Source organism: Zalophus californianus, chromosome 2 (genome assembly GCF_009762305.2).
Source record: "Zalophus californianus isolate mZalCal1 chromosome 2, mZalCal1.pri.v2, whole genome shotgun sequence".
NCBI lineage: Eukaryota > Metazoa > Chordata > Mammalia > Carnivora > Otariidae > Zalophus > Zalophus californianus.
In genome coordinates, this window is record NC_045596.1 from 142,576,882 (window position 1) to 142,604,862 (window position 27,981).

The following is a 27,981-nucleotide window of genomic DNA, read 5'->3' on the forward strand; positions in this document are numbered from 1 at the left end:
ATTTGTGGAAACCAATTCTCAAATAATTTAGGTGTTTAGTATTAGGGAAATATTATGCATCCAGTAAAAATAAAATATGTGAAGAATTTTTAATAACTCAAATACATGTGGTATGCAAGAAACACAACTTAAAAAAGTGACTCAGAAGGACTAAAAATGTACCAGGCAAATGGCGGGAAAAAAAAGGAGAGAAGAGAGGCTAGCAATTTTTACAGCAGTCTAGGGAGAATTCAAGCGCAAAAGCATTAAATGTGGGGGAAAAAAGCATTAAATGTGAAAAAGAAAAGCATTCTTCTATTCTAAAAGCCACAATTTATAATGGAGATGTAACCTTTATTAATGATTCATCTCATATGAATAATTATGAATCATTATGCAACGTATAATGTCACAACCAAATTTACGATGCAAAAATTACAGGAGATTAAAGGAACTATATTCAGAAACACACTAATAATAACAGAATTTAATATATTACTTTCAGTACAAGAGAAATCAAGTGGACAAAAAACAAGCAAGAAGATAGATGACTTAAACAGCATAATCAATAGTGTAGATCCTATGAATTAAACTCTGGTGATAGAGAATATGTATTCCTTTTAAGTGCCCCAGCACATCCATAAAAATTGGTCATATGTTAAGTCACAAAGAAAACATCAGTAACTTCCATAGTGTAGAAACACTACAAACTGCGCTCTGATCAAAATACACTACAGGTAGAATTTAGTTTTAAAAATAATAAGGCACAAAGACCCTTCAATCTAAGCTTAAAAACATTTTCTATAAAGCTACTCCTGGTGAAAGGGAAATACAAACAGAATTTATAAAAATGATAATAAAAACACTACATATCATAATTTATGGGATAAATTTAAAGCAGTGACCAAAGGAAAATTCATTCCATTAAACATATTTAACAATAAAAATGAAAGAATAAAAAAATGGATTAAATTCTTAGCTCCAAAAAGAAAATCTAAAAAGGAACAACAAACTGAACTAAAGGAAAGCAAAAAGAGGTGAAAAATAAAAATAAAAGTATGCAAAAATTAAGAGAAAATTGGTAGACAGATCTAATTAATAAATCAAAATTCTAGGGATTTTTGAAAAACTTTAAAAAACAGACAACAAGCCACTAGCAAATTTGATCATTAAGTGGGAGAAATAAAAAATGTACAGAATAAAAATGTAAAGGTAAAATTACTGAAACAAACAATTTTTAAAAAGTCATATAGCTTACTTTGCAAACTTCTATGCAAATAAATATGAAATGTAAATGAATGGATAATTTCCTCATAAGGATTAATTATAAAAATTGACCCCATTGGAGTTACTAAGCTTAAATAAACCAATTTCCATAGGACAAATAGAGAAAGTTAAGAAATTACCCCACAAAAAGTACCAGTCCCATATGGCTTTATAGGGAAATTCTATTTTAATCCTCAAAAACCAGATAATCCCAGTGATCCATAAATTATTTTGGAATACTGAAAAGAAAAAGAAAATATTCTAATCTTTTTTTAATGAAGCATGCATGACACTGATACCCAACCAAATAATTAAAGTGTACAGAAAGAAAACTACAGAAAAGTATCACTCATGCATACTGATGCAAAAATTCTAAACAAAATATTAGCAAGCAGAACCCAACACCATATTAAGAAAATAATACCATGATCCAATAGGATTTATTCCAGAAATAGAGTTGCTTCAATATTTAAAAATCCATTTATATCAAAATACCATATTAATAAAACTAATTATTTAAAAATCATAATTGTATCCACAATTTCAATACACATTCACAATAAAAACCCTCAAAAAAATATAAGTTGAGGGATACAGTCTTAACATCAGAATGAATATATATATACGTGTGTGTGTGTATAACAGGGAAACACTAGAGACATTTCTACTAAGATTAGGAACAAGGCAAAAACGCCCACTATATCTACTTATCCACCATTGTACCAGGTTTGTTACCTAATGCATCTAGACAAGAAAAGGTAATTTCAGGCATAAGAATGGGTAAAGAAGATACAAAATTATCACTGTTCACAGATGATATGATAGTATATATGGATAACCCCAAAGAATAATTAAACTAATTCAAAAATTAAAATGTCAGTGAGACATCAGCACAAAGAATTGCAAAAAAATCAACATAGGGGTTTGGGCATGCAAAAGAACACAAGTGCAAACCTGAAGGAGTCTCTAAGGTTTCATATGTATAAACAACAAAGAGCCAAAGAACACAATGGTAGATAAAATCTTGGAATAACAGCAAAATTTACTTAATAACAACAAAACATTAAATACTTAGGAAAAAATTTAACAAGAAATATACAAAACATATATAAGGAATTTTTTTAACTCACAAAAATAGACTAGAACAGATGCACCCCCTCTTCTTGCATGGAATAATTCAACATTATAAAGATGCCAATTCTTTCCAGTTTAATTTATAAATTCAATATACTCCAACAAAAATAACAAGATTTTTTTTAACTTAGACAAGTTGATAACAAAATTTCATATGGAAAAATAAAAATGCAAAATGGCTGTAAGAGAAAAACTATACATGGAAAACCTAGCTAAACAACACGTTAAAAGTACTATTAAGTCTCTATAATTGGGCGCCTGGTGGCTCAGTTGGTTAAGCGACTGCTTTTGGCTCAGGTCATGATCCTGGAGTCTCAGGATCAAGTCCCGCATCAGGCTCCCTGCTCAGGAGGGAGTCTGCTTCTCCCTCTGACCCTTCCCCCTCTCATGTGCTCTCTCTCTCTCATTCTCTCTCTCTCAAATAAATAAATAAATAAAATTAAAAAAAAAAAGTCTCTATAATCAAGAGTGTAAAATTTGCAAATAAACCAGAGGAACAGAGTAGAAAGTCCAGATTTATTTCCAAATACATATAGAAATCTAATAAATGATGTGGCATCTAAAAATCACTGGGATAAAAATGGACTTTTTAATAAATGCCACTGAACATCCCTTTGAAAAAATAAAAATTATATCCATATCTCACACTATCTACAAGAATGAATTGCAAATCGATTAGGAATCTAAATTTTAAAAAATTGTAAGTATAAGAAGAAACCACAGGCAAATCTTCTTTTTAACCTTGATGTATGTAGGGAAAGACTTTCTAACTGTGACTCAAAATCTAGAGGCAACAACACTTAACAAAAAGATTAATAAATTTGACAGTAAAAATTTTACATTGGGAGGGTATGTGCTATGGTGAGCTCTGTGAATTGTGTAAGACTGATGAATCACAGACCTGTACCCCTGAAACAAATAATACACTATATGTTAATTAATGAATAAATAAATAAAAAGGAAAAAAAATTTAAATGTACACAAAAAAATCATAAACAAAGTCAAAAGACAACTGACAAGTTGGAAGAAAATATTCATAAAATATATCACAAAGTGCTAATATCTGTAATATAGAGAAAACACTTAAAATTGAAAGAAAATAATGATATAATCCTTCTAAAAAGAAAATTGACAAAACCTAAGTAAGCAACATATACACTTATCTTTTGACTCGATTCCATTTTTAAAATCTACTCTGGGGCTATACCTCCAATAATACAAAATTGCATATACTACAGATGATTATTATAGCATTGATTATAAGTGCAAAATGTTGAAAACAAATATAAATTCTGTAGTAAGAAATTGGTTAAAGAAGTTATAGTACCTCTACATGAGGGAGTGCTATGCAGCTATATAACATAAAGAGGAAGATATCTATAAATTGCTTTAAAATGATTTCTAAACATGCTGTTAAGTGTAAAAAGAAAGGCACTGAAAAATACCTATAATATATGATCCTTTACACACATCTGCTTTTTTGTGCAAAAAATAATAACAATAATAATGCAAGAAGGATAACTCTGAAACTAAAGAGAAAAATTACCTACAGAAAATATTTGGGAAAGGGGTAACTGTAGAGGAGAATGGGATCAGAGTAGAAGGGATAAGAACAAAGCGTCACTTCTTTGAGCATATCATTTTTTATATCTCTGATTCTTAGAATCCTAAGTATGCTTCCTATACATTTCATATACCCTCCAAAATAAATAGCTATTTAAAAACAATATGGAAATGGCTTGCAGGAACCCAAAGTGAAATACAAATACTAACCAATGAACCTAACTATATTAGTAATGAATAACAGCCAAAATAAATGGGGTATGCAAGAAAAGAACTAACCTAAATAACTTTGGAAAGCAGTGTTTTACATATTCTATGACTAAAGATAAAAAGAAGTGCACATAAATCCTGTAATCCAATTAGTAAATGTGTTTCTCACAAGATATGGTTAGCAATTCTAAAACCACTTCATGTATATACTAGAATTGAAAAAATAAGTAAATATACTGTATGTAATGAGAGCTGACTTTCTCATAATTGGAGAAAGAAATTACAAATAAAGAAAGGGAAGGCATAAAATGAAGGATATGAAGTTGGACTGGAGTATAAGTTATTGGTATGAATGCATGATATTTCAGATAGATGATAGATTAAAAAATAGACAGGTGTACATGCATGGCTTAGCATAAATACATGTATTTCTTAGCTGTGTCTGCTGAAAAGTCCCCAGGAGAATGACACCCCAGTAGAAATGAACAAACATAATTCCTAGATCTTGGCTTCTAAATGCTGTTTTCCAACAAAAGCAACCAGAACTCCTTGGAGAAGTGGTAGATTTCAAGGTTGAGGCAGAGAAAATACAAGATGAGAATGGAACATCTTGTGGTTTCAAAAAGTAAAACAGTGCTCAAAAAGATGGGGCCTGATGAATTTGAAGATAAATATACATCTGTGTAACCATCACCACAAGGTATGTCATCAAACCTCAATGAAGGGTTTTAGAAGAGAAAAAAAAATGGGGAGGGGGGTTGGGCATGCAAAAGAACACAAGTGCAAACCTGAAGGAGTCTCTAATGTTCAAGCCTAGAACAATTTGAGCACCAAAACAACTGTAATATTGGACTTTAATCTATAATATAAAATATCCACTAGTCCATGCTGATATAAATAAATAAACAAGTAAAGGTCAGAGATACAAGGGCTCTCTCTTACAGGAGAACTCCAAGTAAGAAAAGTAGAAGGAAAAAGTGAAATAGAAAACAACAATTACTCAAACAGATCTAGCAATAACTGTCACAGACAAGATCCATGGATGGGCTCTAAAATTAATCGGCAAAAGTCTGAGAAAAAGCAGGATTTGCAGAGTCAGGAAAGATAGTAACTTTATGGTGGAGAAGGCCAGAAGGCACCACCTTAATCAGTGTTAAGACATCAACATCATGGACCCTTTGGTATATTCTAAACACCAACTCACTGGCATTCTTGCCAAAACTACATAATAACCTCATTCCAATCATTAGAAAACATGAGACAAGCCCCAAAAAATAAATAACTGATCATTACCTTTCAAAAACGTCAAGGTCACAAAAGACAAGGAAACATTGAGAAACTACTACAGATTGGAGGAAACTAGAGAAAAATAACTAAATGGATGTGGGACCCTGGACAGAATCCTGGAACAGAAAAAGGACATTCGTGGAAAAGTAAGTGAAACTCAAATAATGTCTGAAGCTTGGTTAATAGTATTATACTGATGTTCATTTCCTGGTTTTGAACAATGTATCATGGTTACATCAGATGCTAATATTAGGGGAACCTGGGTGAGAAATCTATGGGAAATCAGTACTATTTTTGCAACTTTTTTATAATCAAAAAATTAGTTCAAATAAAAGTGCTTTTTTTAAAGTTTCAGTACCTCTTCCATCATATTCTTCCATTTTAAATTTCCAAAAAGTGATTCTAGTGCTGAAAATCTACATTCTTCCAATTGTTTAATCAGGGTTTTATAAGCCATCTCAATCTTCTTTTTATTCTGTAAAAAGATGGCAAGTCACATAAATTGTCACAAATAAAATAGCTAATCACTTTCCAACTACAGAAAATCATATATTGAAGATATAATTGTTAAAATATATTTCCCAGTTAAAAAAATTACACTAATGTAATTACAGATCATCAACAATGCTTTTAAAGCCTGCCAAGCAGCACTATTTTGTTCTTGCTGAATTAATATTTGTTTGGGAATTTAGTGCATTTTATTTTTTTAACAACTTTATAAAAAGTATAATTAACATAATATAAAATTCACTCACTTTTTAAGGGGACAATTCAATGGCTTTTGGTAAAGTTACAGAGTTGTGCAGCCACCACTATAATTTAATTTTAGAACATTTCCAACATCTCAAAAAGAAAGAGTGTGCCATTTAATACATTATATTTTATTATGAAAAATTTCAAACACACACAAAAATAAAGAATAGCATAATCTCCCCCAGGTACCTATCATCCTGCAAAAACCATTATCAACATACACTACATTTTTATTTTCATCTCATATAGTCCTCAAGGAGATAAATGAAATAACCTCTTTAAAATGAGTGTTCAATAAACTAGGAAATATATTATTATACTAGAAATAAAATCTAACACTTAAAAAAAATCTTCTTAAGGAGAGATTGAGAAAGATGTTTGTAACACTCCCTTCAAAGTCAGATTCAGAAATTGCTTTAACAGAAAAAAATGAGATCAAGTGATTACAGTACCTCTTCCCAATATAAAAATCAATCCCAGCGCTGTTCTTACTCACAGTAGGCAACTAGAGTTGGAAATAGTTTAATGACTGGAGTTCTAACTAAAGCAAAATAAATTATCTTATCAGATTTCATGACAACCATCTGGATGTCTCCAAATATTATGAGGGTATTACTATTCTCAGAGTAAAGAATGTTAACTGACTCAAAAATCATTTTGATGAAATACAGCATTATCTTCATATTTAGAATTCACTATAAGTAGTGAAACGTGAACAGAAACTAGATTTATTTATAATAGCAGTATGCATTTTTAACTCCCAAAAGTTTAATAGAGTAATTGACAAATATATCAATCCAGTAAAGAGAAAGATCAAGCAAGGAATTAAATTCTAAATACTCTGAAAGTTCTATTAATGATTTAATATTATGAAATAAACATTTCACTTATTTTCCTTCCTCATCACCCTTCTCCACTGTTTTATTAGAACTACCGTATTAAAGATCATTTCAGTAATATGTCTCAGCAAAAGAGGCATAAGTTTTTCCCTCCAATTTCTGGCCTTCATTAACTTGGAGGCAGTATACCGTATAGTAGTTAGTCAAGTAAGGGCTGGAGTCAGACTACTTCTTTTCAAATCCACACTCTATTATTCATTTAATGTTGATGATGAGCAAATTGCTTATTCAAGTACCTATTTCCTCACCTGCAAAACACAGGTGATACTAACACCTAACTTAAAGGGCTGCTGTAAAGGTTTTAAAAAATGACTCATGAGAAGTACCAATCACTGTTGTTATTACAACAAAAAAAAAAACCAATTCCCCAAACACCTCCTGCACATCTCCCTTGCACTGTCGACAACAGATTCTGCAGGCTCCCAAGACTATCTGGGTTAACGTTCTCCTAATTCCAAAGCGGCAGCCCAGCTATTGAGAAAATCCAATGATAGATGTTTCCACGCTCCTCCCCCATCCTCCCAGTGTACCCCAGAGTTCTCCTAGATGACGGCAGGGGAGTGGGGTGTCCGAACCACCACCTGGGGGTTTCCATGCACCACGTCCTCCCATGTGGTCTGAGGACCTGCAGCTGCTGCGTGTTCCCTTCTCTAAGTTAAGGTCAAATCGACACCTCTGGATTCGGGACTCGGGTGACTATTGACCTGGGGGACTACCATAGTGGTTACATACCTTAATCCTGTAATACTTCTTGTGTTAAAACCTAGATAAGTAACTCTTCTGCAAACAAAGTGTACAGACCCAAACTCAAGAAAGTTGAATAAATTTCGCTGTCATCAACCATTCTAGCTCTCCTCAGTGATACAGGTGCCAAAATATGTCTCCCTTTAGGCAAAGTCCCAACACATCTGAACTATTGACTGCATTTGTATTATCCTTATTATCAATTTTCTAGATTTCTCTGTTAAGCCTTGATAGTTTCCATAGAAGTGGCAGAACTAAAACTAAGTCAAGTAACATGGAAAATTTTGTAAAATTTTAAAAGAAATTTATCTTTAGATATCAATTACCTCTTTGAAAAATTTTTGGTTTTTATACATGCTTGGCATAAGGTATGCATAAAGTCGAAGAATATCAGATGTTTGCCCTGAGGAAAGCACAATGTTGACCTTCATTGCCCAAGACTGAGTAATTAAAAAGTTGAAAAGGTGTGTTTGTAGATGGTTCAAGCCTTCATCGGCAACTATCAGGTAATATGGGTAACTGTCTTCCAAGAAAATTTCCCACTCCTGTGACAGGCATCCAGAAAATTTTGTTCGAACATCAATGGTGGTATTATGCTGAAGATGAAGAATTAAAGCAGTTCTCAAAGGAAGAAGTTCAGGGAAGTTGAAATATGCATACTCAGCATCCTGTGGGGATGGGATAAAGTAGATTCTTTTGAAATTATCATTTAATTGGTTTACATATATCATTAGTCATTAAAGGAATATGTCCCAACACAGTTTTGTTCTGCTTTATAGTCAGGGAATAGACCCTTAAGCCTTGACTGTCATTTCACAAATACATGCCATAAATCACAATTTGGATTTAAATGCATACATCCCCTTTAAGCAGGCACATAATAGTCAAGGCGTATCATACTTTCCCTTCCTATTCTTTTCCGCTCCAATGTCACCTCAAAAAGAAGAAGGACAGAAAAATATGCAAAAGCAAATGGTGGCTATAAATTATCCACAACAGGAAACCACAGTGAATCACTTTGAGAGGATTGTTCCAATTTGGTATGATCCTCCTGAATTGGCAGAGGTTGTTCTCAACAGATCAGAATTAGTGCAGTAAACTAGACTATAAACATTAGAATCATGGCTCTTTATTCAAAACATTACTGGCAAGAAGTTAGCAATGTTTAAAAATCTAGCAATATTATAGATTGCAAAGTGACTGAACAGACACACGCCAAAATCCTTAAGAGTAACACACTGGTTACCTTTAGGACAGGATAAGGAAGGAGTGGTAGTGGTTATACCTATTTGTATTTGAAACTCTCAATATTTTACTAATTATATTCATAATTGGAAAAGGAAGACAAAATATATTCCCTCAGAAGTATTTACTATAGAGCAAATAATAAACAAAGCAGTATTAATGAGTCTGACATTTTTCTGGGTTCAAATAAATTGACTGCTGAGTTCTGAAGACAGAAGCAGTTCTCAGAGTTGGAAAAGCAAAATCCAGAGATCAACTGAACTTCCGTTGAGGGGATTTCTCATCCTCCTTCGTGACCCTGTGTGTCTTTATATGAAGTTTAATTATTGAGAATAAAATATACTTTTTTTAAAGATTTTATTTATTTATTTGTCAGAGAGAAAGAGAGCACAAGCAGGGGGAGCCGCAGGCAGAGGGAGCGGGAGAAGTAGGCTCCCCGCTGAGCAGGGAGCCGGATGCGGGATTTGATCCCAGGACCCTGGGATCATGACCAGAGCCGAAGGCAGACGCTTAACTAACTGAGCCACCCAGGCGTCCCTAAAATATAATCTCAAATATGGTAATTTCTGAATACTGGGATTATGAGTAATTTTTTCTGTTCTTCCCTTTAAACTTTCTGAATTCTTATATTTAACTTGGTAATAAGGAAAAAAATATAAAATAGTAAGGAATTTTAGTTTTAGTTCTTAAATCATAGTAAAGAACTCTGCTGTCACCTTACCTTGAAGAAAACTATGGCAAATTGTCCTCCTTTACTGATAAGATCCGTAAGATAGCATTCAACCAGATAAAAGAAGTGGAGCTCCTGCCCTGGCTTTAATGATTTCTCACATACGCATGTAGCAAGTAATGAATCTCCATCAATCAGAAAAAATTCAGATTCAACAAAATCATTGAATAAACTGGAATATCTAAAATGAAAGCAGTTAAAACAAAAATTATATATCGACTCAATAAGGCCCAAAAAAGGCAGTAGCGTTGTTATTATTATCCATTATCACTATCACCAGCAAGTAATTTGTTGAGTAATTATTTTATGTCAGACTCTATGATAAGACTTTTCAAGTATATCCATATGCATGACTGCCCTTCGTAGGAAGAAGGCAGGATCATTCCTATTCTATAGATACAGAAACCGAGGCTCAAAGAGATAGAGCAAATTATGTAAGACCATGTGTCAGAATCTGGATTGGAATCAGGAATTTAACACCTCTATTCTGCATATAGACCTGTATTAAATGCTTCCCACTTAATCAATCTTATTTCTTTATAAAACAATAGGTTCATTGACAGCCATGTACAAATAAAGAGAAAACTGTGTCCATTCACCATCAAAGAGCTTGAAAAGTTCTGTTAAAAATCATACATATATATATATAATTACAGATATAACATACTATAATATATACTGAGATAATAGACTTTACTTCTTTTAGACAGACATTACTTTAATGTCAAATAGATATACAGGAAAAATGATATTGAATTGTACCTCTCTTTATTTCTGACTATAATACTCACTCAGCTTTTGGCACTGCACTCAAAATTAGCTGTGACATTCTCTCTAAAAACATCACGTGTTCTTCTAAATCTGTAAAAAAAGATTGTTTACTTATTATTTGAAAAAGAAATAACAATAAAGTTATTTTAATTCTATTAAATTGTGTAGCTTAAAGAATCATTATTTTATAATTTATAAAAAGTTTAAATTGAAAATTACCCATTCTTGCTGCTACCTGGGTCTCAAAACTGAACTGGAAAATATTAAATATAGCAAATATCCTTTACTTTGGTACCTCTAAGCAGCAGTTATTAATGAAAATGACAGACCTACAAATAAAGAAGAAAAATTAGAAATTCATTTATTCCATCAACAAATAGTATTGAATAACTACTGTATATTAAGCAAAACATCAGGCAGTGAGAATACAAGAATGAACAAAAGACAACATGCGGTCAGTTCTCATGGAGCTTAACCTCCATCAGGAAAGACAAATATTAATTGGATAATTATATAAACAATGGAAAACTACAAATATGACAAAGTCAAAGAGAACAGAGCAAGCTTCCCTAACGAAGTAAAGTTTGAGTTGATTTCTGAAGAATGAAACAAGAATTAATTAAACGAAGGAGTAGGGGAGAGTAGCATTCCAAGCAGAGGGAATATCAAAATACCAGGTACAAAAGTCTTATGGCGGGCGCCTGGGTGGCTCAGTTGGTTAAGCAACTGCCTTCAGCTCAGGTCATGATCCCAGAGTCCCAGGATCGAGTCCCGCATCGGGCTCCCTGCTCAGCGGGGAGTCTGCTTCTCCCTCTGACCTTCCCCCCTCTCATGTGCTCTCTCTCTCTCTCTCTCTCTCATTCTCTCTCTCTCAAGTAAGTAAATAAGATCTTTAAAAAAAAAAAAGATTAAAAAATTTTTTTAAAAAAAGTCTTATGGCATGAAGGAATGTGGGTGGTACTAGATCCAAAATAGAAGCCAGCAAAGCTGGAATGGAGAGAGTGAGGAAAGAGCTAGCTGTGCTAGAGAGTTCCAGAAATATCAGAGCGTGCAGAGCCTTTGAGGGCATGTTTTCATCCTAGAAGCCATTGATGGATTTTAAGTAGGTAGTGTTAGAAGTGGCTTGACAATTTCAAAGATGACTCTGGCTACAGTAGAGAGAACAGATAGGATGGGAGCAAAGTTCCTGTTCCTGGAGCAGAGAGGAAAATCCACTGTCCAGAAGGGTAATGATCATAGTTTGATGTAATATAGTTTGTTGGTAGTTTGGGGAACTTATGGATGTTAAATATGTAGAAGGTAAGTTTGACATAATTTGGTAATGGATCTGATATGGATGGAGAAGAGGGGGGACTGAGTGAGGGTCATCAAGGATGATTCTTAGGATTCTACCTGATGCAACAGGATGGAGGACTAGGCCATTCCCTGGGCAGGAAAACTCAGAACGAGCCCACATTTCAGGGAAAGATCATGAATGCAAATTTGTGGTCAGTCTGAGTTTGACCTGATTTCAAGACCTATTATAGGATATGTGACAGGAGTAATGAAATATACAGGTCGATGGGACACCTGGGTGGCTCAGTCCTTAAGTGTCTGCCTTCGGCTCAGGTCATGATCCCAGGGTCCTGGGATCGAGTCCCACATCAGGCTCCTTGCTCAGCAGGGAACCTGCTTCTCCCTCTGCCTGCTGTCCCCCCTGCTTGTGCGCTCTCTCTCTCTCTCTCTCTCTCTGACATAATAAATAAATAAAATCTTTTAAAAATATACAGGTCTAGAGGTCAAACGCAAGGTCTGGGCTAGACCTGAATATGTGAGTAATTTTAATATTATTGCAAACAAAGCCATTGATATAAATGAGCTTGCTTGGACAGAGAGACACAGTATCATGGAAGAAGAAAAAGGGACTGAAAATCCAGTTTTGCAGATCACTAATATATAATAAATGTCAACAGAGAAGAGGAAACATCTGCAAAGGTAACTGAGAAAGAACTGTCAAAGTGGCAGAAGAGAATGCACTTGAGCATTCTGTCAGAAAAACCAAATATTGAGACATTCCTCAAATATGCCATACAGTGTGTTAGGGCAGTGAAACTTGATAGATGGATAGATAGATAGATAGATAGATATTCATATTATATGACATTAAGGAAAATATAATGGTGAGGCATACATTGATATTAAATATTAAAATAACAATGCCAGGAAGTTTATGACTGTAAAAATGAGTAAGCTTAAAGAAAGAAGAAATTACTGTGGGCTGGAATGGAATGTTTAGGAAACACTTAATGGAGACAGGGGTAAAAGCATGGTCTCTCACTTACCTAGTTATTCTGCCTTTTTTCAGATATATAGAACATCTACTCATCACCAAGCACTGTACTTGCTGCAACATATGCAAATACGCATAAAACACGGCCCTTACAATCTGGTAATGGTTTAAAGAGAATTAAATCAAGTATAATGTGCTGAGGGATCCAGCAGAAATGGTACAGGAAGCTATTAGAGAATTGAAAGAGTTCTTCAATCAACTGGAGTGGTCCTCTGTTCTGAGGTTTTAAGGACACATTGAAAAAATGTGGAAGAATTATGGAAGCATTTTGGAGAAGGTAAGAGATATAGAGGATCCCATTTCAGACGGCAAAATAGCACTGGTTTAATGCACAGAGATATGAAACCACATAACAAGTTTGATGCCACAGACTGTTCCACATGGTATAAAACAGAATGACTTGATTGGAAATGAGACAGGAAAAGTAAGTGTAGCCCAGGTTATATTGGGGCTTTTGCTCGGGGAAGAAGTTTAGAGAATTTCCTGAAAACCCTCTGCCATCCAATTCATGCAATCCTCAACCTCACTAATTGCACATTAGCCATACTGTCTTCCTTCAGCTCTCCAAATTGTACCAAGCTCAAACAGAAAAGATGAGTCAGTGAGAACTGAGTAAACAGGAGAAAATTAACCCAAGTATCTTACAGAAGGAAGAGTTCCAGAAAAGGTAGGGCCAGACTGAATGAAATAAGATGAAACAAGGTAATTCATAGATTCCCAGATGTTCACAGTTCCCTTAATGTCTCAGAAAAATTTTTGTGGTACTCCTAGGACAAAATAAATACCTAATAGTTTATGTATTAAGTAGTTAGCTCCAAACAAATTCATAAGTCCTAACAAAATCATTTGAAAAAAGAATACACATAAATTGAAAGAAATAACACCATTTTTAAATTAAATAACAACAATTACTAATGAGGACGCCTGGGTGGCTCAGTCGTTAATTGTCTACCTTCGACTCAGCTCATGATCCCAGGGTCCTGGAATCAAGCCCCGCATCGGGCTCCCTGCTCAGCGGGAAGCCTGCTTCTCCCTCTCCCACTCCCTCTGCTTGTGTTCCCTTTCTCGCTGTCTCTCTCTGTCAAATAAATAAATAAAATCTTTAAAAAAAAACAATTACTAATGAGACATATGTGCCTATTATTGGACACTACAACTTTTCAACAAGAGCCATGGTGGCAGAATAAAACCCTTCCCAATTTGACAACTAAGGGGTTCCACAGCCTGCCTGCCTATCTCCTCTCACATATCCTACAGGAAACTCCTTATGAAATTTCACCCTGAATTCATGCCCCACTTAACATTTACACAGAATTTATATCACTATGCCCAGTTCTTTCTTATCTAAGGGAGAGGCACATTAGAGAAAATAAAACCAACTACCCATCATAATAACCACTGAATAAATGTAAATGAAAAAATTAGAATAATTAGATATTGGGGGGGGCTATTAAGAAGAAGCCAGATGAATAAACATGATTCAAGGACAGAATAGTCCTTTAAAAAGTTCAAATTAGCATCCCAATAATTACAATATTATCTAATTCAACAATAACAGACTGCTACAGAAAAAAAAGTAAATGCTCATAAAAATTTTAAATATAGTTTCAGGAAAAAATCATGTGCAGAACAATAAAATGGACATGCTGAAATCTTAAATTGGAGATCTAAAAGCTAGGAAATTTCTTTTTTTTTTAAGATTTATTTATATATTTATTTGAGAGACAGAGAGAGCACAAGTGGGGGAGGGGCAGAGGGAGAGGGACAAGCAGACTCCCCTCTGATTGGGGAGCCTGATGCGGGGCTCGATCCCATGACCCTGAGATCATGACCTAAGCCAAAGTCAGACACTTAACCAACTGAGTCACTGAGGCAACCCCAGGAAATTTATAAGACAGAAGAAAAAAACAAAGAGATGGAAAATAGAAAAAAATATTAAGAAATACAGAGGATAGATTTAAAAGTTTTAAATTCATCCCACAGTAATTCCAGAGGGAAAAAACTGAGATTCGAAAATGAGTGGAGATATAAATAACCAAAGATATAATATTTAAAGTCATACAATAATATTGGAGCACAGTTAAATTACACATTTTTAGACTGAAAAGTTATTCCAAGTACTAAGAAAAAATAATGACAAAAAAGAAACACACACTTAGAAATAGCACCTTCAAATTGCAGAGCTCCAAGAGCAAAGAGAAAGATGGAGATATGCTACAAAGAAATGTAAGTCAAGCAGTTAAAGGCATAAGCATTATTGGCAGAATGCCTAGGTTTTAATCCTAGTTCTGAAACATACCATAGTTTTATAATCTTAGGCATATAAAACTTAGTTTTATAATCTTACTTTCTCTATAGCTCAGTCTACTCATCTATGAAATTGGGACGGACAATAATGTTACTTTCCTCTGGTTGTGTTTTCTAGCTATTTAAATGTATGAGCTGATATATATAAATTGATGAAAATAGTACCTGGCACACAGAACTGAATAAAATGAGGAGCATCGTTGGATGTTTTGATAAAAGAAAACAATGTCTGCAAATTTCCCAGGGGAAAATATTTTGAACTTAGAATTCCATATCTAGTCATTCAATCCATTAAGAGGGCAGAAAGACCTTATCACCAGACATTAAAGAAGTCAGAAATTTCACCAACCACCTATCCTAAATGGTAATTTTATTTAAAGAGATGATACAGAAAATTAGCGGGGGGGGGGGGGAACCAAGCATATGACAATCAAGAAACAGTGAAACTACATATGATCCAGAAAAATTAAAGGAAGCTATAAAGAAAAATAGGAGGATCCATGATACTTTGAATTTAGAAAAGTATCAATTTCAAACAGAAGTCTAAATGATAACTACATTTCCAAGCCAAACATATAGATTGCTTCTACAACGAAAAACATAATAAATAATTTTGTAACTTGTTTACTTGGCTTTCCATTTTTGATTCAGCTAGAAACAAATCACAAGAATTAAAGTTTTAAAATACTGTAAACTATGATAAACCTTGACAATATAAAAATAATATAATAACCAAATTGGGAGGTTCAGAAAGGGATGAATAGTAGAAAAAGAAGAGTGTATATTAAGTCCCTTGTTTTTCATAGAAGAAAGCCCCAGAGACAGTATCTAAAGATAATACATCAAAAATTAAGGGTTTCTGCAATCAAGAAGTTAAATTGCCTTTCTTATATAGGTACTGAACCAATGGGGTACCAAATAATATAAATGGGGAAATTTTATTTATATTTATATCACAACTTCTAATGAATTAATAGATCTTGCAATTTTTAGATGATAGCACAATAAAAATACAGGCAAATATCTACTTCCATGTAGAACTACACCATTGTTGAAATACTCCAATCAAAAAAAATTTTTTAACCTTAATTTGATCAAAACTCTAGTAGCAACAATTAATTAACAAGACATTTATAAGCTAGAGGAACCTGTTAAGTGACACCAGGAAGACTAAGAGAATTTCTACAAGATGGAAAAAGAGGAAGGGAAAGGGAAGGGAAAAGGAAGGGAAGGAACCCCAATTTATTAATCAATAAATTACAAGAGGATAAAAGAGATTAAAACGAACTTAAAGACATATCATCCAATCATAGTAGTGCCAGAACCCTATTTGGATTCTGATTTAAACAATCTTTAAAAGGAAGAAGAGAAGGGTAAAAAAGAGAAATCATAGATTATTGGAGTAGATACAGTCCAATCCAGAGAATAAGGCCCAGGGAATGATGGAACCGCTTGATGGAAAGACTCAAGTTCCTGAAACACTGTCTGGAGAAGAGCTGACCAGCAATGGACAGAATTCTAGACGGCCTTCAAAACTCCAGCCACCCAGGTTGCACTGCCCTATACAATATCCTCCCCTTGAGTGTGGGCAGGATCGGTGAATTGAATGGGATAGTCTCTCCCATGATTAGGTCACATTATGTAAGACTCTAACATAGCAGGAGACAGATTCTCCTTCTAGCTTTGAAGACAAAAGCCACCAGAGCCAAGAGCCAACAAGAAAACAGGGAACCTCAATGTCATAGCTGCGAGGAATTGGATTCTTCCAGCAACGTGAATGAGCACCCAGAGCCTGGACAAGATGGCAGCCTCAGCAGACACCTTCATTTCATTCGGGTGAGATGCTAAATAAAAGGATTCCTTTAATCGGTGCCTGGACTTCTGATTCGTGGAAACTTAAAAATAATAAATTTTTATTGACTTATGCCACTAAATTTGCAATAATAGGTTATGCAGCACTAGAAAACTAATGCATGCCCCTTCACCATGAATACATTATTTTAACTGTTTTTAAGAAATAAATTATTATTGTATGAAGCCACTAAAATGTAGGGGTACGCAGGAATCACCTGCGAGATATTAAAATGCAGATTCCGGTTCTGCAAGTTTGTAGCTGGGCATCGGATTCTGCGTGGAGTAGGAAGCTGCTTGCTGCTGTCAACGTCTAGATTTTATTGTCCGCGCTCAGATCTGACCTCCCTTAGTTTCTCCTCAAGGCCCCAGATCCCCAGCACCCTTTCTTTCAAGAGGACCCCTTAAATGCTTGAACACTCGGCCCTCTCCAGACTTTAGACCCCGGCGCTCCTCCCCAGCATCTCTTTCCTCTGCCTCTCCCCAAGCCTTGCCTCCCAGGGCCAACGAAGAGACCCGTCCACCGCCACCGTTTCCCGGGGGGCGTAGTAGCGCCCGCAGCAACCCGCACCACGAGCCCCGCGCGCCCGGAGAGGCTCCCGGGCCGCCCCCCGCTCCGACCAGAGAGCTTGAACCCGCGCGGGACATCTCCACTCCAAGTCTCTCCCTTAGTTATACCTCTCCTCTTGGAGCCCGCTCCGCACACTCAGCCCCCGCTCCCCGCTCCCTGCCCCCAGCTGGGGTCCAGCGTCGGAGCACCTCCCACTCCCCACCCCAGAGTCGGGCCCCGACGTGCTGCGCCTGAGGAGCCGCTGACAGGGGTCGGCCGCCCGCCGGGAAGAAGAGACCAAGAGGGGACGAACCTGGAGTCCGAGAGAAAGCTGGACGAGGGGTCTGAACCTGGACTTCTGACTAGCGGAGCCGCCCCAGCCAGTCTTCTATACCCTGGAAGGGAGTTTCGGTTTCGTTTCTCCTCTCAGGGACGTCTAAGTTTCATTTTCCTTCTGGAAGTAGATAAGACAGTTTTCCAGAAAAGTGAGTTTTAGCCTCCTTCTCTTCAATCCGAACCTTAAGAGACAGCAAAAACAATAATATGGACTTTGGAATTTGGAAATAAAATAGAGGAAAGTGAGGCAGAGACATCTGGGACCTCTAAACATAAAATCAAGAAGAGCTGTTTAGAAATAGATGAAATATAAGAGTGTGGAACCCGAAGTTCTACCATGAGAGGTGGAGTCTTGCAGTTCCATCTTAAAGCAAAAAGAAAAACAAAAACAGTATAGAAGAATACATGAACTCGGAGTTTCCATTATGAGAAGCTAATGATTACTGTTCTGTGTGAACTGTATTTGGAGCTTTCCTGGGCCAAGAAATACCATTAAAAATTAAATTGAAAATGGAACATGTTCACGTTTATTTCTGCCTGAATGTTATTTTCACTAAATATCTGCCTGTTGATATCTGCAGTTTGGGTTTTGACACTAGCCTCTCTTTCTTTTTAGTCTCTTAGTGGGCTTAATTTCATGTGCAAATATATTGGAATTCTAGGAGGAGGCAAGAGGAGGTGGCAGTGGATTTGGGTAGTCTTAGCAACAACAGGAAGCCACAACTGCTTTGTCTTCAAGGAGAGTAAAGAACAGATGTGCAGACACTGTTCCACAGAAAACAGAACAGACAGAGCAGTGAATGACATATTTTCTGGTCATAAATTGGAGAGTCAAATTGTTAAAGAAAAAGGTAGGGATGGAGAGGGTGAGCATTTCTCACATACATAAGGTGTCCATTCACTCATTCACTTCAATGCAAATTTGTGATGGTGTTTGTTGATGATGAAACAGAAAATTAAAAAGCTTGGAACTTGACACGTGACTGGTCTAAAGTTATACTATATTCATATCTGTCCTTCACTAACATCTCTAATAATAGTAATACCCTTCCTTCCTCCTGCCAAGAAGTCATTGTTCTAATTCCTGTAACCTGTGAACATGTTAAATCCTCTAGCAAAAGGTACTTTGCAGAATAAACTAAATAAAGGATTGTGAGTTGAGGAATTAGGCAGAATAACCCTGTTGGGCTCAAAGGGTCCTTAAAAGAGGGAGTCAGGAGCAAAGTGTCAGAGAAGGCAAAGTGATAGCTCTACACTGCTGGCTTTGAAGATGAAAGAAGGGCCCACAGTTTAAGAAGTTGGGTGATCTCTAGAAGCTGGGTAAAGGCAAGGAAATAGATTCTCCTATTGAGCCTCTAGAAGGAACCAGTGCTGCTGACACCTTGACTTTAAATTCGTGAGACTGATTCTGGACTTCTGACCTTCAGAACTGTAAGAGACTAAATTGTGTTGTGTCAGGACACTGAGTTTGTTCTAATCTGTTACAGCACCAATAGGAAACTGATACACTATTGTAAACTCATATAATAAGAAACTGATAGCAAAAAAAAAAAAAAAGAGCAAGACAGAGAGAGAAGGAAGGAAGAAAGAGAGAAAGAAAAGAAAGAAAGAAAGAAAAAGAAAAAAGAAAAAGAAAGAAAGAGAAAGAAAGAAAGAAAGAAAGAAAGAAAGAAAGAAAGAAAGAAAGAAAGAAAAAAGAAAGAAAGAAAGAAAAAGGAAAAGAAAGAAAGAAAGAAGGAAAGAAAGGAAGGAAGGAAGGAAGGAAAGAAAGAAGAAAGAGAAGAAAGAAAGAAAGAAAGAAAGAAAGAAAGAAAGAAAGAAAGAAAGAAAGAAAGAAAGAAAGAAAGAAAGAAAGAAAGAAAGAAAGAAAGAAAGAAAGAAGAAAGAAAAAATATATTTGCTAGGAGCAGAAATAATGGATTTTAAGAGGCAGCATTAACTGAGGAGGCTACTGTGTGCTAAGCAATATGCTAATATCTTTATATTTATTCTTACATTAATTCTCACAACAATTTCATGAGCTGTGTACTATTTTTTTTTTGTCATTTTATAGATGAAATAAATAATCCTTAGAGGGATAACACAGCTAGTAAATGGTGCCAAGGTTCAAAATCTGGTCTAACCCAAAGGTCTACCTACAGTCTTCTCCATTACATGATCTCAGACAAATTCTTCACATTCTACAGCTGAAAGCCTTTCACTAATAGACAAATGATTTCATTTTGCTTTCTGTCTTGGTTAAATTATTGAGGTAAGTTTTTTAGTGTACATAATATTTTATGATTGTTTTGATTTTTATTGACTTTAAATTTATCAAGTGAGAACTCAGTAAATCATGACCCCATCATTTTCAATTTTCCACCCCTCTGTATTTAGACAACACACAAAAACTCCAGTTTTTCTTTTCCACTTCAACAACCTGTTGACACCTACTCCCATGCACACCCTGGATATTGTCCAGGATCTTAATCATCACAAACAGAATCACAAACTATGTTTCTACTTTTCAGACCCCTCCCTTTTACTTCCTGCATTTAAGCTTTTGAGACTCCTGAGTTTTTGTCTTATCAGGATGACCCTGTAAATAAACATTTCAACCTTCCCCTAATTAACATGTACAACCACTTGAGCTTATTGATTTTCCTCTACACTTGTGCCTGCAATTGAATAATCTGGAATAATTCGAAAATTTGTTTGTTTCTGGATACTGAAGGAAATGACCAAGTCTGTACCCTATCAAACTGTTCACAAACACAACTGATGTCTTTTACTTTTACCCCCAAGCCTTTTGCCTATTTTATAATGATGGTTACAATCATATAGCACTTTATATTCTCCTCAAGTTCTTTCTGATGACAGGATATCTCTTTTTTTTCAATTCTCTCTCAACCTTAGGATAACTTCATATACCATCCCAGCTTAGAGTCTGAGAAGAATACACCAGGCACCACCCATACCCAACATAACTAACCCTCTATGATCAGGATTTGGTTCCCTCCTCAAGCATCTCAGTCCATTTTTCTTCAGACTGATGTACCCACAACTTCACCCAGTCAACTAAAATGTACTGTTCATTCCACTAATAGACTCAGGTCTATTTTAAAATAGTAACAAAAATGATCTCCTGCTCTAGCTCATATCTTCCCTTTTTGGCACAGTACCCTTTAGTGATGTACACTTTAGTGGTCTATACTTCACTCTCTTCCAAATCCTCAAGCCCCTTTAGTCCAGATGTGCTCTGAAATTGCTCTGTCAAAGATCACCAATGATGATCCAATCATTGAGAAATCTAAACCTAAACAATGCTTGCTTAGTCCCATTTACTTCTCTCTCTCTCTCTCTCTCTCTGAAATATTTGAAAGATTTTTAACCAAGCTCTCTTTTCCAAAGAGCCTCTTTTCTTTTAGTTTACAGTATTCTTCAAATCTATTTCTCTTCCTACCTTCTCTATCAGAATTGGTGGAATTATCACCTAACAACTGTTCAAGTGAGAAGCCTGGGAATCATTGCTGCATCTTCACCTTCCTCAAATCTTAGTGAACTCTGCTAACACTTAACAGAATCTGAGATCTCTTCTCCCTCTCATTTTCCAAAGGCTACAATAAGCAGCACTATTTCTCATCTGGGTAACTGGAAGAGCCTATTTCCTTCTTGACTCTAGTCTGTCCCTCCATTAAATAATTTTGCTGGGCTGGGGCACCTGAGTGGCTCAGTCGGTTAAGCATCTGACTCTTGATTTTGGCTCAGGTCATGATCTCAGGGTCTTGAGTTCAAGCTCCACATCAGGTTCTGTGCTGAGCATAGAGTCTGCTTGAGGCTCTCTCTCTCCCTCTCCCTCTGCCCCTCTGCCACGCTCTCTCTCTCTCTCTCTCTCTCTCAAATAAATCTTAAAAAAAGAATAAATAAATAAAATAATTTTGCTGGCTGACAAGGGAGTGAAACTGTTATGCAAGTGCAGCTATTCTGGCTGATAAAGGAACTATCCAAGTAGGGAACCCTTCTCGCCAGATATGGCCACAAGGGAGGAGATATGTCCCAGTGGAGGAACTCATGGAGCCCCGGGAGGCAAAAGACGTCAAGAGAGTGATTAGGTTCAGGACATGATACCGAAAGATATGGCACCTTGGCATTTTGAATATGTTAGCTGAAAGAGTTGAGAGCACAGTAGAAGCAAGCAGATCACTCTGACCTCCCCCCACACCCTTCTTCCCTGAAAGCAGGAGATAAATCTCCTGTGAAAGGTACTTTCCCCCATCTCCCAGGACCAGGAAGAAAGAAGATATCCTTATTATCAGACACAAGAAATTTAGGGCCAGATAGGCTGTATAAACTAACTTTGTTACTTTTTCACCATTTATTACCCATAGCCCAAACACCTTTGACTTGTCAATTCTTGACATATTTATTGTTTGTTTGTCTAAAAGGTATAAAAGCTGGTCACTTCTTTGGGTCTTTATTCTCTTGTGAAGGTTTCCATGTACATGTAAAAATTCAGTAAGATTTGTATGCTTCTCTCCTGTTAATCTGTCTTATGTCAGTTTAATTCTTAGGCCCAGCCAGAGATCCAAAGAGGGTAGAAGAGAATTTTTCCTCCCTTACAACAACACATGAAAATTTAGGCCTTACAATAAAATGCCTTGACATCAATTTAAGCTGTGGTGATGACTGAGACTTCAAGGAAAAGGAGAAATGCCTCCCTGGGAAGCAAAGTAGGTACCTGACCATGAGGGAGAAAACCAAACAGAGAGGTGATCATTGAAAACATAAATTTTAGAGGGGCCCCTCTTTATGGCCAACAAAGGCAGCTGAGGAATCTGTGTGGCACTGATGGAGGGAGCGCATGTCCCCAAGAGGTATGAATTTAGTTTAAATAAATGACTGTGGCAAAGGGCCCCACTGGGAAATCCATTTGCTACTGTTTAATTAAATAAGAGCTCTTTGAAGAGTTCATTGGGCTTCTGAATTAAACCAATTAAATTGACTGCAAATGGCATATAAGGAAGGTAGAAGTTCCATTGAATGTTTTTTTAAAGAGCCCAGCACTATGCTTTCTAAGAAGTGAAATGAGTCTTCACTCACTATCAGTAATGTCTAGAACTCCAAATGTATAATGAATGTTCTATTGAGGTGTTGTATTGTGGCTTTAGTATATGCAGAGATACCTGTTACATTAATTTATATTTTGGGTATCTGTGAAGCAAGAGATTTCCAGAGTTCCCTATCAAAGGGAGAAACTCTTAGGTCACCACCCAAGAATATGTAAAAATGTAAGCTGGGGCCAATTATTGCTCTGAGCATCCATGATGAGATAACTGTCTAAAGTTTGGCCAATTATGTTGACCCTTGGGTCTTCTCCTTTAGCAGGGACAACTTGGTTAAGAGATGGGAAAGCAGCAGCACTCCACTGAGATTCATCACATACAGTGGTGCAGTCCATCTGTAAAACCTGCAAACTCCCAATTCTGTTCACTCAATTTTGTTCTCCAGGTAGCCAGAGTGTCTGGGAGAGGGGTGACCTCCTCCGATACAATGGCATCTGGCAAGGGACTAAGAAAAAGAGATAAGGAGGACTTGTAAAAGTGCGATGTGCCAGAAAGCCCATGTTTGGCTCCATCCTATAGCAAGGAGGCCTTGGTTGCAAGTCCAAGTTTGTGAGGTATTGCTTCCATGACCCAAAGCATAATGGGCAATTGAGTACACAAGGTCATATGTTCAGGGTCTATAAAAGTCTCTATTTCCAGAAGATCCCAGTGTGTAGCCAGTGAACGCCACTCTAATAGTGTATAGCACAGAACTGAGGAAGGGCAGCATTTTGTATCAGAAGTCCATGGGCAACTTATGGACATACGTGGTCCAAAAACTCTGGGAGTCATAAGAGGAGATTGTTAAAGCATCTACAGTAGGGTGTCTCTGAAGACACTTATAAGGTGGATCGGCACCTCCTGATCTCAATTTAGACAGATTTCATAACATTTTGTTGGAGGGGACCCCATTTAAGGTGGACTGACTTGCAAGTTAAAGTATCGGTGAGATTTAAAAAATAAATAAATACAGAATATGCTGTCTCGAGATGCCCCAAAAAACTAAAAGTTGTTAGACTTGTATTAATATTGTAGGTGCTAAGAGGGACAATAGCTGGGTCATGACATTGCCTGAGATAGAGCTGCTCTCAAAGTTCACAAAATAATTTTCAAGAATTTCATCTGGGTAGCAGGACCTTGCACTATGTGTGGAGCAGTGGCCTATTCCCTTTTTTGTAAAGCACACTGTTAGTATTTGTATGTCCTGAATGAGCATTTCAAATGAATAAATTAATCTCCTCATAGCTGGACATAGTTAAGATCTTCAAAGATTGTGTGCAATAGCAAGGTTGCTGAGGTACACCATGGGTAGCCTGGTAGAGGTGTATTGAGACTGAGAGGCTTTTGAAATAGGCACTGAACAGACCATAATTAACTATTTCTATAATGCCAAATTATTTAGTGGCTGCTGATTGGATGGAAGCAGTAATTTTAACAATACTGAGTATTGGGTATGAGGGCCTTAATGAGGTGGACCTTAATGCTATGGACTTCACTAAGGCTGTAGTAACCCACCGTGAGGAGCCATTCCTTCTTTTCAGGATTAGGAACATGCCAAACTAGGCTGTTAAATGGAGAAGCAGTGAGGATGAGCATTCCTTCATTCATTAGGTCACATATAATTATGTCTTACGCTTAAATTCCTCAAAATTATTTGTCAAGGGATAGCAATTTAATACTATATTGTTTTGTTTTTAATTTTTTCCCTGATAATGATGGGATTGTTGTTTCTGAAGCTTACCTGACACGTGCCTTTGTAAGAAATTACAATATTATTTTTCCAGATATAATAGACTTTTTTTTAAAAGTCAAGATTGTTGCATGCTTTCTTAAAATCTTAACACCAGCATCTTTCATTACAAAGAGAATTCATTCTCTACTAAATTTATTTAGGTTTGAATTGTGTGATCATACCCTCGATGTTAAATTTACAAATCATAAACAAACATATGGTATTAATAAATTCATGTGTATGCCTATGGAAAAACAGTCATGTCAACAATAATTTATTTTCCTCTTTATTCTACAGAAACAAAACATTCCAACAAAATCAGAGATGCAGGTATGAAATTAAAATGAGCTTACTGGGTCTGTGATATTTCCGCCATAGGCTTTTTCAACACCTGTTGATGAGTCGATGAGAGGAAACACGGGGCTAAAGATATGCCAGCTCTGTAGAAATTCTTTCCCAAAATAGTGGTGAACAAATTGTTAGTTCAACAGAAGTAGACAATGAACATACCTCAGGATTTTGTGTGGTAGAGCAACTGTCTTCAATGATTGGAATTTTTTTAATATGGAATTCCTTCTTTGGTCCAACAGCTGATTTCCTCCTTTACCATATTTTTCCTTCCTTTCCGTTTTCCCAAGGATTGACAGCCACATCCTTCCACATTAGACTTTCTTTGGTAAACAGCTCCATAAATTGTTATACAGCTGTCCCTAGTTGTCTGACAGTGACAATTCTACTTGCAAGTTTGATATTTCCTTGCTAAGTATCTCCATGAGGCATGTACAATGCAAATTTTAAGAGAAAATGAAAGCTATTAGTTTTTATTTAGATCAAATAAGTTTTTTTAGATCATATAAGTTTATTCAGATCAAATAAGAAAGCCATTTTTAGATCATATAAGTTTATTTAGGTCGAATAAGAAAGCCATTTTTAAACAGTCAATTCCTTTGGTAGATTTGCCTTTCTCCTCTAGTGAAGAAAAAAAAATCAAAATGCTTCATCCAGTCAAGCCTTTGTTTCTCTTTATAGCAACTCAATTTGAAACATTAAAATCAGCCATAAAAAGTCTACATTTTTAATAATGTGTTCATATTGTAAGTACATGTGATTTTCTTCTTCTTTCCATTAGTATTCTATGAGTTTTTTTCTATGCTATTATAAACATTTCATAAATATCACTTTCTATGACCACTTTAAAATTCCATGAGTTTATTTAAACATTCCATAAATCAGAGATTTAGGTTGTTACCCATTTTTGCTATTATAAATAATGTTGGGATAAACATGATATCATATAGGTCCTCAAAATAGAGTAGAGTGGGATGAATCAAAGGATATAAACTTTTAAAAGTGGGAACACTTAAAGTTTACAGAAGCTAATCTCTTTAAAAAGGATCTAGGGGCACCTGCGTGGCTCAGTCGGTTAAACGACTGCCTTCAGTTCGGGCCATGATCTTGGAGTCCCAGGATCGGGTCCCATATCAGGCTCCCAGCTCGGCCGGGAGTCTGCTTCTCCCTCTGACCTTCCCCCCTCTCCTGCTCTGTCTCTCTCTCTCAAACAAATGAAATAAAATCTTTTTTTAAAAAGGATCTAAAGATTTGCAATTCCACAGACAAAAACCGGCATAGGGTAGAGGACACTTACTTTCAGGGGTTTAAAATCAATGAGGGTCATTTTTAATGCTCTAGATAAAAACATACTAAGTTCATGTGAATTGCTTTAAGCCTCTAAGTTTTAGAGTAATTTGTTATTCACCAAGACACAGATATACATTTTGATTTAGGATTTTAGACATGAAGCACAACCAAGTGTGGTTAAAGAACCAAAGGGTTGAAGATGAATAGAGGTGAACATCAGCAGATATAAGCAGGCCAAACAATAAATATGAGGCAATATGCCAAGGATGTGGAGTAAGTAGACAAATGGGTATTGATGTCACCCAGGATAATGCAGGTCTTAGTGTGAGGAAAAGAATTAAGAGCCCAACTGGATCCAAAAATTTTAATTAAATAAGATAGAGTGGATGATGATCAACTCAAAAGACAAGAGCTTCAAAAAAGCAGGGCTTTAAAAAAAAAAAAAGATGTTATTTATTCGAGAGAGAGAGCACGGGGTTGAGGAGAGGAGGGCAGAGGGAGAGGAAAAGCAGACATCCCACTGAACAGGGAGCCCAATGACGGTGAGCCATAGGCAGCCACTTAACCAACTGAGCCACCCAGGTACCCCCAAAGCAGGGCTTTTTATAAGATGTAATCATTTGGATGAAGGGGAGTAAATCGGAGGGGGAGACAAACCATGAGAGACAATGGACTCTGCAAAACAAACTGAGGGTTCTAGAGGGGAGGGGGGTGGGGGGATGAGTTAGCCTGGTGATGGGTATTAAAGAGGGCACGTTCTGCGTTGAGCACTGGGTGTTATGCACAAACAATGAATCATGGAACACTACATCAAAAACTAATGATGTAATGTATGGTGATTAACATAACAATAAAAATTTAAAGAAAAAAAAGACATAATCATTTGGAAACTGTACTGGGGCCCACCGAAAAGGCCACTGATCTCACTTCCCAACTTCCAATGCACATGGAAATGGGCTCTGGTGGTAAATATGAAAGTGCATGGGAAACTTGCTTCAACCATAATACCTTCAGTGAGATATGGTGAAACCAAATTCAGATCAAGAAAGAGAGACCAGAAAGAGTTTGACAGTTTTGCTAGTCACAGATCCCTGAGTAAAGCATACTATGCAGGGTCACTCAAAGGAAGAACCAGTTAAGAGGTAGAAGAAAAGGGAGAACTGTGCGCAAGCATTTTTTAAATTTATTTTTTACCGAGGTATAACTGACTTACACAACTTAATATCAAAAAAACAAACAATCTGATTTAAAAATGAGCAAAGGACTTGAATAGACATTTTTCCAAAGAAGATATAGAGATGGCCAAAAGACACATAAAAAGATGCCCAACATCACTAATCAGGGAAATGCAAATCAAAACCACCATGAGACATCATTTCACACCTGTCAGATTAGCTATTATAAAAAAGACAAAAAATAACAAGTGTTGGCAAGGATGTGGAGAAAAGGGAACCCCCATATACTATTGGTGGGAATGTACATTGGCGCAGCCACTGTGGAAAACAGTATGGAGGTTCCTCAAAAAATTAAAAATAGAAATACCATACAATCCAGCAATTCCACTTCTGGGTATTTA

General features: G+C 36.2%; 1 protein-coding gene across 11 annotated transcripts in view; it reads right to left on the reverse strand.

The window, feature by feature from the left end:
• The window catches only part of DDX60 (DExD/H-box helicase 60), a 109,977-nt gene extending 91,618 nt beyond the window's left edge, over nucleotides 1-18,359 (reverse strand). For 2 of the 11 annotated variants that reach the window (XR_003520580.2, XR_003520581.2), the window contains exons 1-6: nucleotides 17,932-18,359; nucleotides 10,801-10,910; nucleotides 10,602-10,671; nucleotides 9,802-9,991; nucleotides 8,162-8,503; nucleotides 5,798-5,914 (exon numbers count right to left, since the gene is read on the reverse strand). Coding sequence is in view for 7 of the 11 variants with exons in the window: in XM_027597603.2 (XP_027453404.2) it covers nucleotides 5,798-5,914; nucleotides 8,162-8,503; nucleotides 9,802-9,991; nucleotides 10,602-10,671; nucleotides 10,801-10,804 (723 nt within the window). In the remaining 4 variants the exon portion in view is untranslated. Of the gene's footprint in view, nucleotides 1-5,797; nucleotides 5,915-8,161; nucleotides 8,504-9,801; nucleotides 9,992-10,601; nucleotides 10,672-10,800; nucleotides 10,911-12,902; nucleotides 13,007-16,949; nucleotides 17,069-17,931 lie in introns of those variants that run through there. The other 9 variants (XM_027597607.2, XM_027597602.2, XM_027597603.2 and 6 more) reach the window with 8 other exon arrangements.
• Nucleotides 18,360-27,981: the final 9,622 nt, after the last annotated feature.